The sequence below is a fragment of the Oryza sativa genome, chromosome 8, assembly GCF_034140825.1.
Source record: "Oryza sativa Japonica Group chromosome 8, ASM3414082v1".
Classification (NCBI taxonomy): domain Eukaryota; kingdom Viridiplantae; phylum Streptophyta; class Magnoliopsida; order Poales; family Poaceae; genus Oryza; species Oryza sativa.
Window position 1 is genome coordinate 8,489,510 of NC_089042.1, and position 15,508 is coordinate 8,505,017.

The following is a 15,508-nucleotide window of genomic DNA, read 5'->3' on the forward strand; positions in this document are numbered from 1 at the left end:
ACCTCTGTTTGAAAAAAATAAGGGTACACTTTATTTTGTTGGGACAAACTTTGACCAATACTTATTCTTTCATGGTATAAATTTTAGAGTAAGTTTTACAAAACTACAAATAATTTGATCAAACTATCACAAAACTACATATTTAAATATAGGTATCACAAAACTACAGATTTAACACCAAGGATATTACAAAACTACAGATTTAAAACTTCATTAAAAAACTACATATTTAGTGATGAAATTATCAAAGAACTACAAATTTTAGAGTTTATATCGTAGAACAATTGAGGTTACAAAAGTTGTAGTTTTGTGATAAATCTATGTTAAATCTGTAGTTTCTGATATAATACAATCAATCTGTAGTTTTGTGATAGTTTGATCAAAATACATACAGTTTTGTGAAATTTAATCTAATTTCTATGATACAAAGTTAATGTTGCTAAAATTTTTTAAAGGAAACAAAATGAAAATTTAGGAATATTTAATTTAATTAACAGTGAAAAAAAACATTGAACATGGGATTGATTAATTAAAAACTGATCAATATAACGAAAGGCACACAAAAAAATTTTTCTCACCTTAAATTCAATTCAAAATGTCAACAGGCAGCGGGAACTGGGTGTGACATTAAACAAGAAACTGAGGGCAATGTGCTACCTAACCTAAGGCTAAAGGCCATAAACAAACTACAAATGCCCCAGCAACTATCGATTCGATGCCTCATATGTATCGTCAAAACTCGATAGTTGGAAAACCATGGCACCAGCGTTGCTCTACCCGACCATCCTCTTCCTCGCAGCGGCCGCCGTCGGCGCCGCCGCTCCGCCGCACTCGCAGTGTCTCGACAACCCGCCGGACCTGACGACGGCCGGTGGCGGCGGCGAGGCCGGCGTGGTCGTCCACGATCTTGGAGGATTCGAGGCCTACGTCACCGGCGCCGTCCATTCCAGGCGGACCATCCTCTTGGCCACCGACATCTTCGGTTAGTGCATGCCTGCCTGAGCTGCCAGCTTATCTGTCTTTGAAATATTCTTTGATGATATATTGTGGATTCATTTATTACTAACCATTAATTAATCTTGAATTCTTGCTGTTGCATGTGAGTGGTTGCGTGGTTGTTAATTGTGGGTCTCTACTTCAGGATTCGAAGCGCCATTGCTGAGGTACAATCTTCTTCTTCGTTTGTATAATAGGGAAATTGCTGTATGTACGATAAACTTGTTATGATTTTGGTACGATCCAGTCATGCATCGTACACTTGCATGAACATTAGCATTCAATTGTCATGCAAGTTACAACAATAGAAAGGTGACTATGGTTATTTTGAAGGGATCGGATATGGTTTTTGGTCAACTCTCTCTGTCTTTTTTATAGTGATCTCCAGTTATTTGTGACTTGCGAGAAATTAAGTCACACATAATATTCAATATTACTGATTATATATCTGCATGATTTATCAGTATAAGACTTGGATGGCGACAGGCCACTCCTGTATCGAGAATCATTATGTACTACTCCCTCTGTTCCATATTATAAGTCATTTGATATTTTTCTCAGTGAAACTATTTTAAGTTTAATCAAATTTATAGAAGAATATACTAATATTTTTAATACAAAACAAATTAACATATTACCAAAATATATTTAATGTTAAATTTAATGAAACTAATTTAGTATTGTAGGTGTTGCTAACTTTTTCTATAAATTTGGTCAAAACTAAAGAACTTTGAGTAAGAAAAGAGTAAAACAACTAAAAATATGAAACAAAGAGAGTAGTAAATATCGATATATATGCCAAGATACTCTAACGTCCTATTATTCCTATATAATACACATCTATCTATTATATTATTAAAGGAATAGAAAAAGGAGCCTCTACGTTGGCTCACATTAATCGGAGAAAAAGAAAAAGTAGAATCCATATAAAAATATAATTTAGAAATAGCTGAAATTCGGAATTAAAAAATAAGGAATATAGAAGAGGAGACTAGAGTCCATATAGAAATACAATTTAGAAATAGTTGAATTTCGGAATTAAAAAATAAGGAATATTAGAAGAGTAGACTAGAGTCCATATAGAAATACAATTAGGAAATAACTGAAATTCTGAATTAAAAATAAGGAATATTAGAAGTAGAGTATATAGTCCATATAGAAATACAATTAGGAAATAACTGAAATTCGGAATTAAAAATAAGGAATATTAGAAGTAGAGTATAGAGTCCATATAGAAATACAATTAGGAAATAACTGAAATTCAGAATTAAAAATAAGGAATATTAGAAGTAGAGTATAGAGTCCATATAGAAATACAATTAGGAAATAACTGAAATTCAGAATTAAAAATAAGGAATATTAGAAGTAGAGTATAGAGTCCATATAGAAATACAATTAGGAAATAACTGAAATTCAGAATTAAAAATAAGGAATATTAGAAGTAGAGTATAGAGTCCATATAGAAATACAATTAAGAAAAAAATAGAAATTTGGAATTAAAAAATAAGGAATATTAGAAGTAGAGTATAGAGTCCATATAGGAATTTAAAACTAACTAAAATTTGGAATAAACATAATAAAATTAAAAGTAGAGTTTAGAGTTCGTATAAAGATACAATTTACAAATAACTAAAATTCCAAATTAAGAAAAACATGGGAAGAAGAGTTTAAAATCAATATAGGAGTACAATTTAGAAGTAACTAAAATTCGAAATTAAAAATTAAAGAATACTAAAAGATGAGTTTAGAGTCCACATAGAAATACAATTAGAAATAATAAAAATTTAAAAATAAAAATAAATAATATTGGAAGAAGAGCATAGAGTCTATATAGAAATACAATTTACAGAAAATTCGGAATTAAAAAAAAGAAAATATTAAAAGATAAGTCTAGAGTCCATATAGGAATATATATAATTTACAAATAACTAAAGTTTGATATTAAAAATAATTAATAACTAACACGTATATAAAATATAATATAAATATTACCCATTAGTAGTTTTGTAAAGTTATTGCAAAATTTAAAATTATGTTCTCATTTTAATATATTTGAATAATATAATGAGGAAACATATATGCTATTATATGAGAGAAAATATAATGATACTAGCCGCGCAATCTGTGCAGGCCACTGTGCTAGTTTTGAGAGTAATTTCTTAGGGTTTTCAATATGTTATCCCTACATGGAGATGATCAGCAGCATAGCGACATATATATATTGGAATTGTTTCATATTCTATCCTCCTACAGCTAATCTCTACTACTTAAAAATAAGTAGAAGACATTTCCGTTGTCCGTACCGATAAAAACCACGCGAAAAAAAGGTTTCCGCATGTAAAAGAAGCAAAAAAAAAAAAGTGTGAAAAAAGTTTCTGCCCGATTAAAAAAAATCATCTGTATAAACCGTTATCCAAAAAAAAAAAACAATGTTAGTGGGAAAAAAAGTTCCGTCGTCGATACTGGAAAAAGGAAAAAACGTGCAAAGAAAAGGTTTCCATCTTCCGTAAAAAAGAGTAAAAAGTAGTGCGAAAATTTTTTTGTTCCGATTCTTAAAAAAAAAACCCTTCTCCCATAAAAAAGGAAAAAATTATAGTGCGAAAAAAAAAGTTTCGTTCCGATTCTAAAAACAAAGTCCGTATAAACCGGTCATCAGAAAAAAAAAGATTAGTGTCCGATTCTAAAAAAACGGGTTACTTTTCCAAAAATTCCTAAAAAAAATAGGTTGGCAGAAAAAAAATGTTCCTCACACCGTTAAAAAAAAAGTCCGATTCTAGTTAAAGAAACTGGTTCGACATTTTCAGCTTTTCCAAAAATTCCTCAAAGTATATTTGAAAATTTAAAAGCAAATTCAATTTTCCCCTTTTGAATAATTCTTTTATTCATTCAAATTATCATATATCAAAATCCACCTAAACATGTCAAAATTTATATAAACCGCGTGAGGAAAAAACATCACCATTTATAAAATAACCGATTTGAAAAAACTGTCTGACTCAACGTGAGAAAAACGCCACCTTTTATAAAAGAATCTGGTTTGGCACCATGCAATGCGAAAAAACTGTCTAAATTTAGAAAGAAAAAACATCCAATTCCGTGAAAAGGATTCGTAACATTTGTATTGTTCATCGTCTACCACGTCGGTTTGGTTTTTTTAAAGCGTAGGTCGAATTCTGACATCTGGAACTAAGACAAGTCTTGCTTCGGTTTTTTTTTTCTGAGAACGAGATCAAATTAATGGACGTTTGGGTTAGATAGGATCCATCGATTTTTTCCATCTACACGGCTTCTCTTTCCTCATCTATTCTCTTGTATTGATAGCCCTGCATGTCTGTGTAGGCAATTATCATACTACCATAGCTACTATTCTTTATAACATATTATATGGAAATAATATTAAAAATAAATATGTTTTTAATTGATATTTAGAGAAGAGTGCACGTGGCTCTATTTTGTGTAGACTTAATCATGCGAGGCAATATAGGATTTGATTGATCCTAATTTTGATTGCAAGAATAAGACTGAAAAGTATTAATTTTAGATTTTTATGCATGTTGTTAGATGAACAATCCAATTCTTTTGGGTAAAGCAAAACATTGGTAAGGTTGCCAGCACCGAGGTTGGGCCATTGATTTAAGATGTTCCAGTTTTCTTTATGATATGTTAAAAATATTATCATTGACACTATGATATGACATTCACTGCTACGGGATGGGTTTTTCCGTGCGGTCAAAAAAAATATCCACGTGCGGATGAATGGCCCGCACGCAACACTTCGTCTGCGAAAGTCATGATTTTTGCGTGCGGGTGGCCCTCCCACACGCGAAAATCGGATTTTTCCGTGCGGTTGCTTATGTCGCTCGCACAGAAAAATAAAAATCCAGAAAAAAATAAAATTCACAAATTACCGAACCCTAACCCTAGATCCGCCACTCCCCGCCGTCACCGCTGGCCGGCTCCAGGCGGGGGACTGTGTCGCCGCGAGATCCGTGCGGAGTGCAGCCGCCACAGCCGGATGACGGATCCTGGCGTGGGAAGGGCGGTGCCGCTCCTGGCCGCCTTCTCCTCGTCGTCGGCGGCGGCCGCATGAGGTGGGGAGAGCGGCGCCGCTCCCGGCTGCCGCCTCCTCCTCTTCAACGCCAGCGGCGGCCGCCGCGCCGCCTCCACCAGCAGCCGCGACGGGCGCCTCCACGTCGGCGCATGGCAGCGGCGCCGCTTCCTCCTCCTCCTCCTCATCGGCGGAGGCCTCCGCGCCGCCGCCCGTCGGATCCGCGCTCCCCTCCATGCCGCTGCCCGCCGGATCCACCCTCCCGTCCGGCTGCACCGCCACAGAAGCCCCTCCCCTCCGCCAGATCTAGGGAGGGAAGGAAGGGGAGGGGAGGGGAGCGGATCCCGCGTGGGGAAGGCCGGCCGCTCACCGGATCTGTGCGGGGATGACCGCCGCCCGCCGGATCCCGTGCCTGCACCGCCGTCGTGTGGAGCTGAGGCCGATGCCGACCGCCGTTGTCGTTGCCATCGCCCGCGCGCCAAAAGGAGACGAGGGGAGAGGCGTGAAAGAGAGAGGAGGAGAGAGAAGAGAGATAAGAGGGGAGGGATGTGAGGAGAAATTAAAAGAGATAAATGAGGAAAAATTTTGAAATGGGTGGGAGGGAAAATAGGGAATACTATTTTCGCGTGCGGCTCTCTTAATAGATACGCACGGGAAAATCGGCTCATTTTCCCGTGCGGTCCGTTTAGGAGGACCGCACGAGAAAATCGATTTTCCCATACGGGCAACAGCCCAGCCCCGGTTCCCCTATTTTTCCGTGCAGTTCCACTTAAGAACTGCATGGAAATAAAAGGGGGTAACGTCCACGAAAATCTATCGTTTAGTAGTGATTATCATGAAAAGTGTCAGGGTTATGGATAAGATATACCCTCTACCCTTGGATACACGTTGTATACTGATACGGTATACCCGCGCCTATACGGATATTTCCTATGTACGTTAAGGAAATTCGTCACGAGATAGATGCGGAATCCACAGATAGAAGGAGTCCTACTCAGACAGAACTGGGTCGTTACTGTATCGTGTGGGGTCCGATGTCTCCGAGTTCTACTTGGAGACCAACTGACCTGCGGTATAAAAAGGACCACCCCGGGAGGACCTAAGACATCAAATCTTACCGCCAACACATCCACCACAGCCTACAAAGCCGGAGCCTACGGGAGCCAAGTCGCCGGGTGATTTAGTTGAACCAACTCGACTACGATCTCGTCGGTATCATTGAGTTCCACTATTCCCTTTCTAATATGTGATTTTCATTATATAATCCCATATCACTGGATTAGAGCTATTACCTATCAAGGGGCCTGAACCAATATAATCCCTGTTTCCTGTTTGCTTGATGTCGTACTACGTAGATCCTCATATCAGCGTACCCCAATACCCTCTATATCCGGTCTACGGGTATCCCCCGTCGACAAAAAGCATATATTGTTATTAGAATTTTTCACCCGTTATAACGCACGGGCATATTTGCTAGTAATATAAATATACCAAGAGGTTCAAATATACCATTTAATAGTGTGGTAATCATGGTTTAATATCTTTAACTAGTACTTAGATAGCACATATAATTGGACAGCAATTTAAAATGGGCGAGTATATGCGCCATGATAAGAATTCCATATTGTGCTTACTTAAACTAAAATATGTTTTTCATGACACATATACTATTGTACATCATTGTATAGTGTGCACATCTGCTTAGGGACAATTAATATATGTAAGATTGTGAACCCAATGTTAATTCAGAACTTATTATGTGATCTTCCATTGCCAGGTTGTACGTCAAGCTATTTCTCCATGGCTTGCAGAAACTCTGTTTATCTGCCAGTACTTTATTTTAATTTTACATTTGAAAACAATGTAAAAGCAGATGTTTGATTATAAGGTTGCTGACAATTTCAGGAAAATAGCTGATAAAGTTGGTCTAGCCGGATATTACGTCGTTGTGCCTGATTTGTTCCATGGACAACCCTACACATTTGACCAGAACCGTACAGAATGGCTCAGTGCTCATTCTCCGGTAATTCATTTCACCATATTAATTAATTTGATCTAATATTCCCCTGTAACTTTACCTTGAAATCGTGATATATGATTGAGACGATAGAGTAAAAGAAAACTCGACAGCTGCACCAAGGATATACACAAAGCCACAAAACAAAACTTTATCCCAAAAATGTAACTTATGCGGGATGCTTATAAAGATAATATGTTAAAGTTCTAAGAAAAGATAATATATAAACAGTTATAAACGATTCAAGATAATAAATTAAAGTTCTAAAGAAAGAATATATAATTAATATTGACAAGCATTTTCAATTGATCTTGCAGGTAAAAGCAGCTGAAGATGCTAAACCAATCTTTGCTGCTCTAAGCAAGGAAGGGAAATCTATTGTTGGAGTTGGAGGTTACTGTTGGGGCGGTGAGTCACATCTATCAATCAATATAAGAAAATGTAGTTGTAATATCCTGAACTTAATGGTCAAAATCTTTGATATGGAATTCCAGAATATATAATTCCTAACCCCATATATTCAACAAGCAGTTATTTAATTCATATTGAAGTCTCTGAAAACAAATTTGTTTTACTGACAGGGAAGTTCGCAGTGGAGGTAGCAAAAACTAACGAGGTTGAAGCAATTGTCATCTCCCATCCTGCAGCGGTGACTGCTGATGACATGAAAGGTGAACTTTCTTTCTTTTGTTGCGCTGTTCGTTGTTACAATAGAAAATAGCTAATAATTGTTTTCTTATTCCAAGCTCTCCTTGATTAATTAACAGAGGTCAAATGGCCCATTGAGATCCTTGGAGCTCAGAATGACACAGTTACACCACCAAGATTAGTTTACCAGTTTGTTCATGCCTTGCGTCAAAGAACTGATCAGGTGAGTTCCTGTTGATTTTATTGACGGTTGGTCCCAAATACATCCATGTTTTTTACTTCTAAACTCCATCTCGCTCTTCAAATACTTGTTACTGGATTCTATTTACTCTCTTTGTTCTAAAATAAACAAACCTTAGATAAAATAAGTCTTTACCTATTACAACGAATTTAAACAGGCAATTGTTCAGATTTGTTGAATAGGTAAAAGCTCATCCTATTTAATATTTGTTTATTTTAGGATGGAAGAAGTAGTTTTTGACGTTGACCATTCATCCTATTTGCAAAAATAATTATATTACATATTAACGATGTGTGTTCTGCCATAATACAACTACATAAGTTAACTTCATTAATCTTTAAAAAGTTATTAATCTGAAAAAATGATAGTCAATAGCGACAAGCAAAATAATAGTTTCTAAATACAAGTTGCATGTACAAAACACACAAGCTAGCTCTCACTAACTGAAACTGAACCAGTGTTTAATATGCTAAAAAAATTGCAACTGTAAACATAAAAGAGAATTAATTTTTACTGATGATGAGATGTTAAAAGACCTTGCTAGCTCTATTTGCATTTTTTTTTGAGAAAGAATGCTAGCTCCAATTTGGAAGAATAAGTGCTATAACATTGCATATTACTTCCTTCGTTCCAAAATAAAAAGGCAAAATCATACCTTTTTATGTTGTAGTTAACAATCATCTCCATCTTCCCTAAATTTGTTTTTTTCAATCCTCCACCCCAAGATCTTTAATCACATTAGATGCATGCATCGTATTATATTGAGGTAATCCAAATGAGAAGGTGATAATATTTTTTTTCTTGGTTTTCGTGTTAGTGGTGGTTTGTACCTTATATTTTTATATTTTATGATTGCGGGAATAATATATTATGTTTTATAACTAAATAACCTCTTATATATGAGTTATTGTTGCAGATTGATTATTTTGCCAAGGTCTTTCAAGGAGTGAACCATGGCTTCGCTTGCAGGTATAACGCCAGCAACCCTTTCGAGGTCAAAAAAGCTGAGCAAGCACTTGCGTTAATGCTTGACTGGTTTCACAAACACTTGAAATGAAGATTGCTAATTAATCATGCTAGGAAGACCAGTGCAATTATTTCATCGAAATAAAACTCTCGTTCTCGATATAAAAGTTTGCATATCAAGCAGCCATGCATTTGATGTACACTATTTTCTTTAAATTATATGGAGTGAATTAATAGTATGTTGTCGAGTTGATGTTCGTTATTTATCTATAAATAATTATACGGATGTACTTGTGCCATTGATGTTCATTGCTGGCTATAAATTACATGTGGATGTACAACTCAATTTTCACAAGGGTACTATATATATACTTTAGCAAAACCATCAAATTTATTACAAAACTGTACAATTATGCCACAGCATCAGCAACCTATATATTTAAATCACAATTTATAACAAATTTCCATGTCACAAAGTTTCAATCCTAGCATTGTTATCCTGATGAAACTTTCAGAATCTCTAGCTTTGTGATATGAAAAAAAAAAGTTTATGTAGTTTTGTGATATATTGTATCTTAAAATTTTCTTTTAAAAAATAATAATAATAAAGATACTGTGGATTTACATGTGCAATTTAAAATAGCTTTATTGAAATATATATAATTTTACAAAATTTACTCACTTTAATTTATATCAACTTGTAATCAGTATATTTCTAACAATTAGGCCATGAATAATTGAAAGGGTTGAAAAGCTAACTATATATTACCCCATTTATTTCGTTGGGCCTTGGGCCATTCATGAGTAATAACAATAACAGTAGCAAAACATACAGCAATGCATGGCAATAATAATACCAATTAACTTTCTAAAAAAATAATAATACCAATTAGAAGTCTGTACGTATGCTTACAAACTTGTACGTATAAGTTCGAAACAAATTTAAAATGCAAATGAAAAAATAGACTTTGATTTGCATTTTCCTAATATGAACTTTAATTGCGAATCAGCACTCTCGTCGCTCTGCATGCGTTTCCAGTCGAGATCGGCCCCAGGCATGCGGCCGTTCTCTCTCATGTGTGTAGCTCAAAATAGAAAGATCATATGCCGAAAATAAAAATCTAGCCAAAAACAGAAAGATAGATCAATCTAGTGAGAGACGATGGCTGAGCGGTTCCCAATAATGTTTTTGCCTTTTGTGGTGGTGTAATCAACGGTTGGGCGCACTCTCCTCAACCCGTGGCCCGCGGGACACGTGTCAACCAAGTCCACTACTATTCCTGCATACGTATGTATAAACTTTATATACGTATGTATAAACTTTGTATATATGTGTATATAAAGTTTATACATATGCTATCGAGTGGGCCAACGAGATGGTATCGACGCCTCAGACAACCGCCGGCAGTGTGCCTAGCCATGGCACCGGGTGATGGGGACGATGGCGAGACGAATGCCAAGAATGCATAAAACTTTTACTAGGGAAGCCAAACCTACCCCTTGCAATCTGGCATGCCGGGCCGCTCATAGGCCAAGCAGCGGCACGTAGACAAGCTAGACGTAGCGGAGAAGAATATTGCACGGACGGGGATACAAGTTTGTCTCGCGGCGAGTTGCCCCCCTCCCCCCCCCCCCGGGATGATGAGATAGTGGTGCTTGAGGCCTTATGTGCAGCGAGCTTCGAGTCCACCATGGCTTCGTTGGTGGTGGGTGTGCTCGACTTCTTCCTTGTTGTCGAGCTCCTAATACTGACAGCCAACGCCATGGCTCACATCGCCATCTATGAGTGAAACATGTGGGTGGACAACAGGCAAGGCTCCGTGAAGCACTTTGCCACCCTCCAATTAGCTAGTTGTCACCCTAATAAGGTGATGTAAGGAAGGGTGACGAAATCATTGAATTGTTTTAGAATCTATTTCTAGGTCCACCTAGGCATGGCGGAGTACTTTCCCTCACGGGCTACCAATGACCGATAGGCCACTAGGTGACCTTCGCGCTAATTCTACCTAATGGTGGGGGACAGACTCGGGGCTCTGCTTTACCAGTCAAGACATACGGTACTAGTGGAAGCTGGATGTGGACGCATTACACCTAGTGGGGGCTCCGCTGAACACCATCCTCCGCCGCATCTCCTCTCTCTAGAGGATGAGGGATCTAGTCAAGGAGTCCTGCTTGCTGGGGGTCACATGGCTAAAGACCAATGGGATCACTCCCTTACATTGGGCACCCAATAGTCTCTATGGGAGGACCTAGGCCCCTTCACATCGCGTGGTTGATAACCCCTTAAATCTTTCTACCTTGCAGTAGTGCTCCACTTGTTGTCTCCCCATTCCGACCTTCGGTACACACTGCAGCGTTCTAAGACCATTATCCTAGTCACAATGGTGATCGCGGATGCCAAGAAGATACTAGGGAGTTCGCTACCCAGGAAGAAGGTCGCTCGCCTGGCTCGAAAGAATGCATCAGTTTGACGGAATAGTGTGGCCAAGAGGTTTGGGCTTACACTCCTTGCCATGCCTTCTCTCCATGAGCTAGAGGAGACCAACAAGGATGGAAAGCGCAAGGGGCATCGCGGGGCGGACGTGGTCCATGCTCCCAAGAGGTCCAAGCAGGGAGCAAATCTTTGGCTCCTCCTTTTGTGGGCGTGCCTCTACAGGCCAAGCGACCAACACTGTTGTTGTCAGAGACGTCGGTGAAAGCCTTCGATCATGACATCATCGAGGTCGGTTCGTCGGTCTCCACTATCCATGCACCGAAGGTGGTAACGGTAGCGGTTGCCATAGAGGCCAACGAGACGGCCTGGCAAGTGGCCCTCACAGGTAAGGGTCTCGTTTCCTTCCTGTTATCGTGAGGCTATATTGTTATCTCTTACATGCCTCTCTCTTCATTTTCCCCTTCTTCATTGTAGGTTTTCCAGGGTACAGGTCGTAGTCGTCTTCTTCGAAAGTTGAGACAATGCCCTCGATGCCGTGGTGGACTGGAGAAGAGGAGGTGGCGTCGTTGCCACCTCAAGTGGAGATATCAACTGATATGGTGATATCGGAGGCGGATGGCGTCCTTGATTTGACTCCGGAGCAAGTGATTGCCCTCTGTGGGGGCATATCATGGAGGCAGCTCCAGAGGGCATCCATGCAGAGGCCATCATCCACTCATGGGATCCATTGCCTACCATCATGGGGCGGCTCGTGCGTCCCAGAGACTTGGTGGCGCTCCGGTTGGATGTGGAGGCACCGATCTGGTCCTCCCTGCTTGGGGATGACGCTCGTGTATTGGCTACTATGATGAGATCAATGGAGCTAATGGAGCTGCAATGTGTGTTGGCCTAGTAGGTGCGTCCGTCTGTCCTTGTTTCTTGTTGGGTTTGTTTTGAGTAATCAGAGTGCCTTCCTCCTTCGCTCAGGCCATGGTGGTCGTCAAAGCATCCATCAAGCGTGGGGGAAGTGATGCAGCAACACAACACGCGGAGAGGCTTCGTCTAGACGAGATTATAGCCTTAGGTACAGCGGAGGCCAGTGGTGCAGCCTCATAGGTGGAGGCAAAATGGTGACGGTGCAACTGGCCCTCTTGCAGGTGGAGGTGTCTCGGTCATAGGTGGAGAAATGGTTGTGGGATGTTCATACCGAGGTGGCCCGCCTGTCCCCGGAGAAGAGGCGTTGTCTTAGGAGATTAGCATGGCCAAGGGAGAGTCGGAGACTCATTCGCTTGATGCCCGCACACTAGATGAGAATGCCGTGCATGTGCCCTAGCGGTTACGTGGGCTTTGGGCTCCGACTTCGTGGATTGTGGATCAAAGGACCTACAGTCCCAAAGGACAATGCCCCCATCACCGACAAGATGACCTGGTCGATGAGGTAGGGGCTTCACCAAGAAGGTCATCGCCACCTACGAGGCTTGGTGCTCATAGGCCACCACCCATATATTGTCGTTGCTTCAACAGGAGTGTAGGCACATCGACCCCTCTGTTTGCTTGGACCCCGTGGTGTTCTCCATCCTAATGTAGGGCGCTCCAGCACACCATCCCCGCGTCGTGACATGAACGACCTCACCCGGAGGATTGGGCCCTCGTTGGGTCACAACGTTGTAGTGGCTGAGCTCGCCGCTTACACCGAGGGGAAAACGAAGGGTGTGCCCAAGGTGTAGGGATTAGTTAATTTTTTTTAGTAAATTTCATAAAACTACAGTTACTTCGATCAAATTATCATAAAACTACAAATTTAAGGCACTGTATCACAAAACTACAGATTTAACACAAGATTTGAGGCCAACTATCACAAAACTAAAGATTTAATACTAGAGTTATCACAAAACTATATATTTTACAACTTAAATCCCTACCACTACTGCTATGTTAGAGTGATAAATGTTGTAGTTTTGTACTTAACATGTTGCAAAACATGTACTTTTGTGATAATATTATTACTAAATGTGTAGTTTGGTGATCTTCCACCTTAAATCTGTAGTTCTTTGATAAAGTTGGTCCTAAATCTATAGTTTTGTGATACACCTTAAATATATAGTTTTGTGATAGTTTTGTCAAAGTACATGTAGTTTAGAGAAATTTGCTCTCTTTTTTTTTTCTGTGTTCCCTGTTTCTTTTATTTCTCTTCATGTAGCCTTCTCTCTGGCTTAGCCTTGCCTACTGTTTGGCCTCCAGACTATCCTTTTTCTTACCTTCTGCAATTCGACATAATATATAGGAAAAATTTGCTAGAGGACGGTCAAATTTTCTGGTATTTCCTAACGAACTCCTAAAAGGCGTGACATGGCTCTAGGACTCCTAAAAGACACGTGATTTACTAGTGGACACCACAGTCATTATTTCATCATTCCTGGGCTTAATGGAGGGGGAAACCATGAGAAAAAGACAGTTCTGCCCCTCTGGCTAGCACGTTGTATGTACATTAGTGGCTTTGCTTATGCCACGACCTTAACTTGTGTCTTGAGCCAGTACCCTTTAACACATCGTAGGCTTCACCATCCTCACCCCTCCAGGGGGTGGTCATCCCTCCGGCCGTCGGGGCCTGCACTGCTTTAGCATTGCTGCCTGTTTGCACCTACGGTTACCAAGGTACATATGGTTTAGTGTGTGGCGAGGTGGCCACGTCCTCCAGCACAACCTTCAACTAGAACTTCGATTGAAGTCTTTCGTTCAATGATGAGGCACACGAGCCATTGCTCTAGTAGCTTTGGTGATCGAATCTAGGTCCATCGAGGCATCCCTAGTGCATCGGACCTATTCTAGATTTCAAGACATATGACGCCGTAGGGAGGTTAGGCAACATGTACGGTGGAATGGCGACCGGTCATGGCTCGCCTGCCATGGGATGGGTCAGGGTACCACGTGTTTCATGGGCTCAGGCCGACTAGGATTCTAGATCCTAGGGCTCTTCAAGCAGAACACTGGGCGGGGGTCCTTACCTACTCATCATGAGTAGCCTCATGCCGAGTCGGGTGCTGTTGTGGGGTCCTTCCACTAGGGATCCTTAATAATCTAGCCATAGCACAACTCTCCCATGAGGTCAGGGTGGCTCTTACAGAAGTCCGCCTTTAAGGGCGATTCATTAACTAGTCCGTCCGAAAAACCGCTAATCTCTAAATAAATGTGGATAATTAATTTTAAGTCCAACTGAGGAAAACTAATATTCTGTTATATATATGTGTGTGTGTGTGTGTGTGTGTGTGTGTGTGTGTTTTCACATTTAATTAAAATACTTATTTTAGTATGATTGTTAACTTATGTCATGTAGCCTCTTTATGAATAACCATACTAAAGGAAATATTCAATTAAAGTAGTAACTGTATGTCTTATTACCAAAATATAGTAAGAATCCTATAAAAAATTTGTTTACGTCAAAAAGGCTTAATATGAAAATTCTATCTTTTTTTAAAGTTTGGTACCATATCAAACTTCTTTTTTGTCGACGTTTGATGTCTCGACTACGGTATTTGGACAGTATGGGGATCGTCGGTGCTAGGGCATACGCGAGACCGAGGTAAAAGAGATGGAGACAGGGATTTTTATACAGGTTCGGGCCCCTGAATTGTCAGGTAATAACCCTACATCCTGTTGGCCGGAGCCGGAGTTGCTTTTTATTCACCATAATCACACCAGTACAATATGTGGGGTAGCCTATCTAATTGTTGTCGACATGGCGGTCTGAAGGTCTGACTCGTAGTCGACAACAGGGTAGCCTTCCTCCTTAAATCCGTGTCCGGCGAGATCAGAGATAGCGCTTTCGTATCTCCTGACGGTATCCGGAGACACCGTAGGGGAATAGCCATGCCTATCCCTGAAGTCGATATCCGGCGGCGTGTCTTGGCGTATGTAGGCTTGTGTGTTGTGGCTTCTGGTGGACGTGTGTTGATTGTCATGGGTGTCTTCCATGGTCTCCTCACCCTCTCCTCCTAGGGGGGCTTGTATTTATACCCATAGGTGTCCCCTTGTCCAAGTAGAACTAGGGAAACCAATATGGATACAATCCGAGTAGTCCTTGTCGTTTCCATGTAGAACTCTGGTTGTATTTCCTTATCCGGAACTCCCTCGAGGTCAGTTTCCGTATAAGACATGGTATGTGGTGGATCCTGCCTAGAT

At 40.2% G+C, this 15,508-nt stretch overlaps 1 protein-coding gene across 1 annotated transcript; it reads left to right on the forward strand.

Annotated features, from left to right (window-relative positions):
• Positions 1-629: 629 nt before the first annotated feature.
• On the forward strand, positions 630-9,155 carry LOC4345030 (endo-1,3;1,4-beta-D-glucanase). The gene is made up of 7 exons (XM_015793428.3): positions 630-982; positions 1,142-1,163; positions 6,950-7,067; positions 7,379-7,469; positions 7,643-7,732; positions 7,829-7,932; positions 8,867-9,155. The coding sequence occupies exons 1-7, from the start codon at positions 757-759 to the stop codon at positions 9,005-9,007; spliced, it is 792 nt and encodes a 263-aa protein (XP_015648914.1). The 5' UTR covers positions 630-756; the 3' UTR covers positions 9,008-9,155.
• The last annotated feature ends 6,353 nt before the right edge of the window (positions 9,156-15,508 follow it).

Coding starts and splice junctions, on each gene's coding strand:
- LOC4345030 (XM_015793428.3), top strand. CDS start 757: ATGGCACCAGCGTTGCTCTACCCGACCATCCTCTTCCTCGCAGCGGCC. Junction 983..1,141: donor CTTGGCCACCGACATCTTCG/GTTAGTGCATGC, acceptor TCTCTACTTCAG/GATTCGAAGCGCCATTGCTG. Junction 7,068..7,378: donor GGCTCAGTGCTCATTCTCCG/GTAATTCATTTC, acceptor TTGATCTTGCAG/GTAAAAGCAGCTGAAGATGC.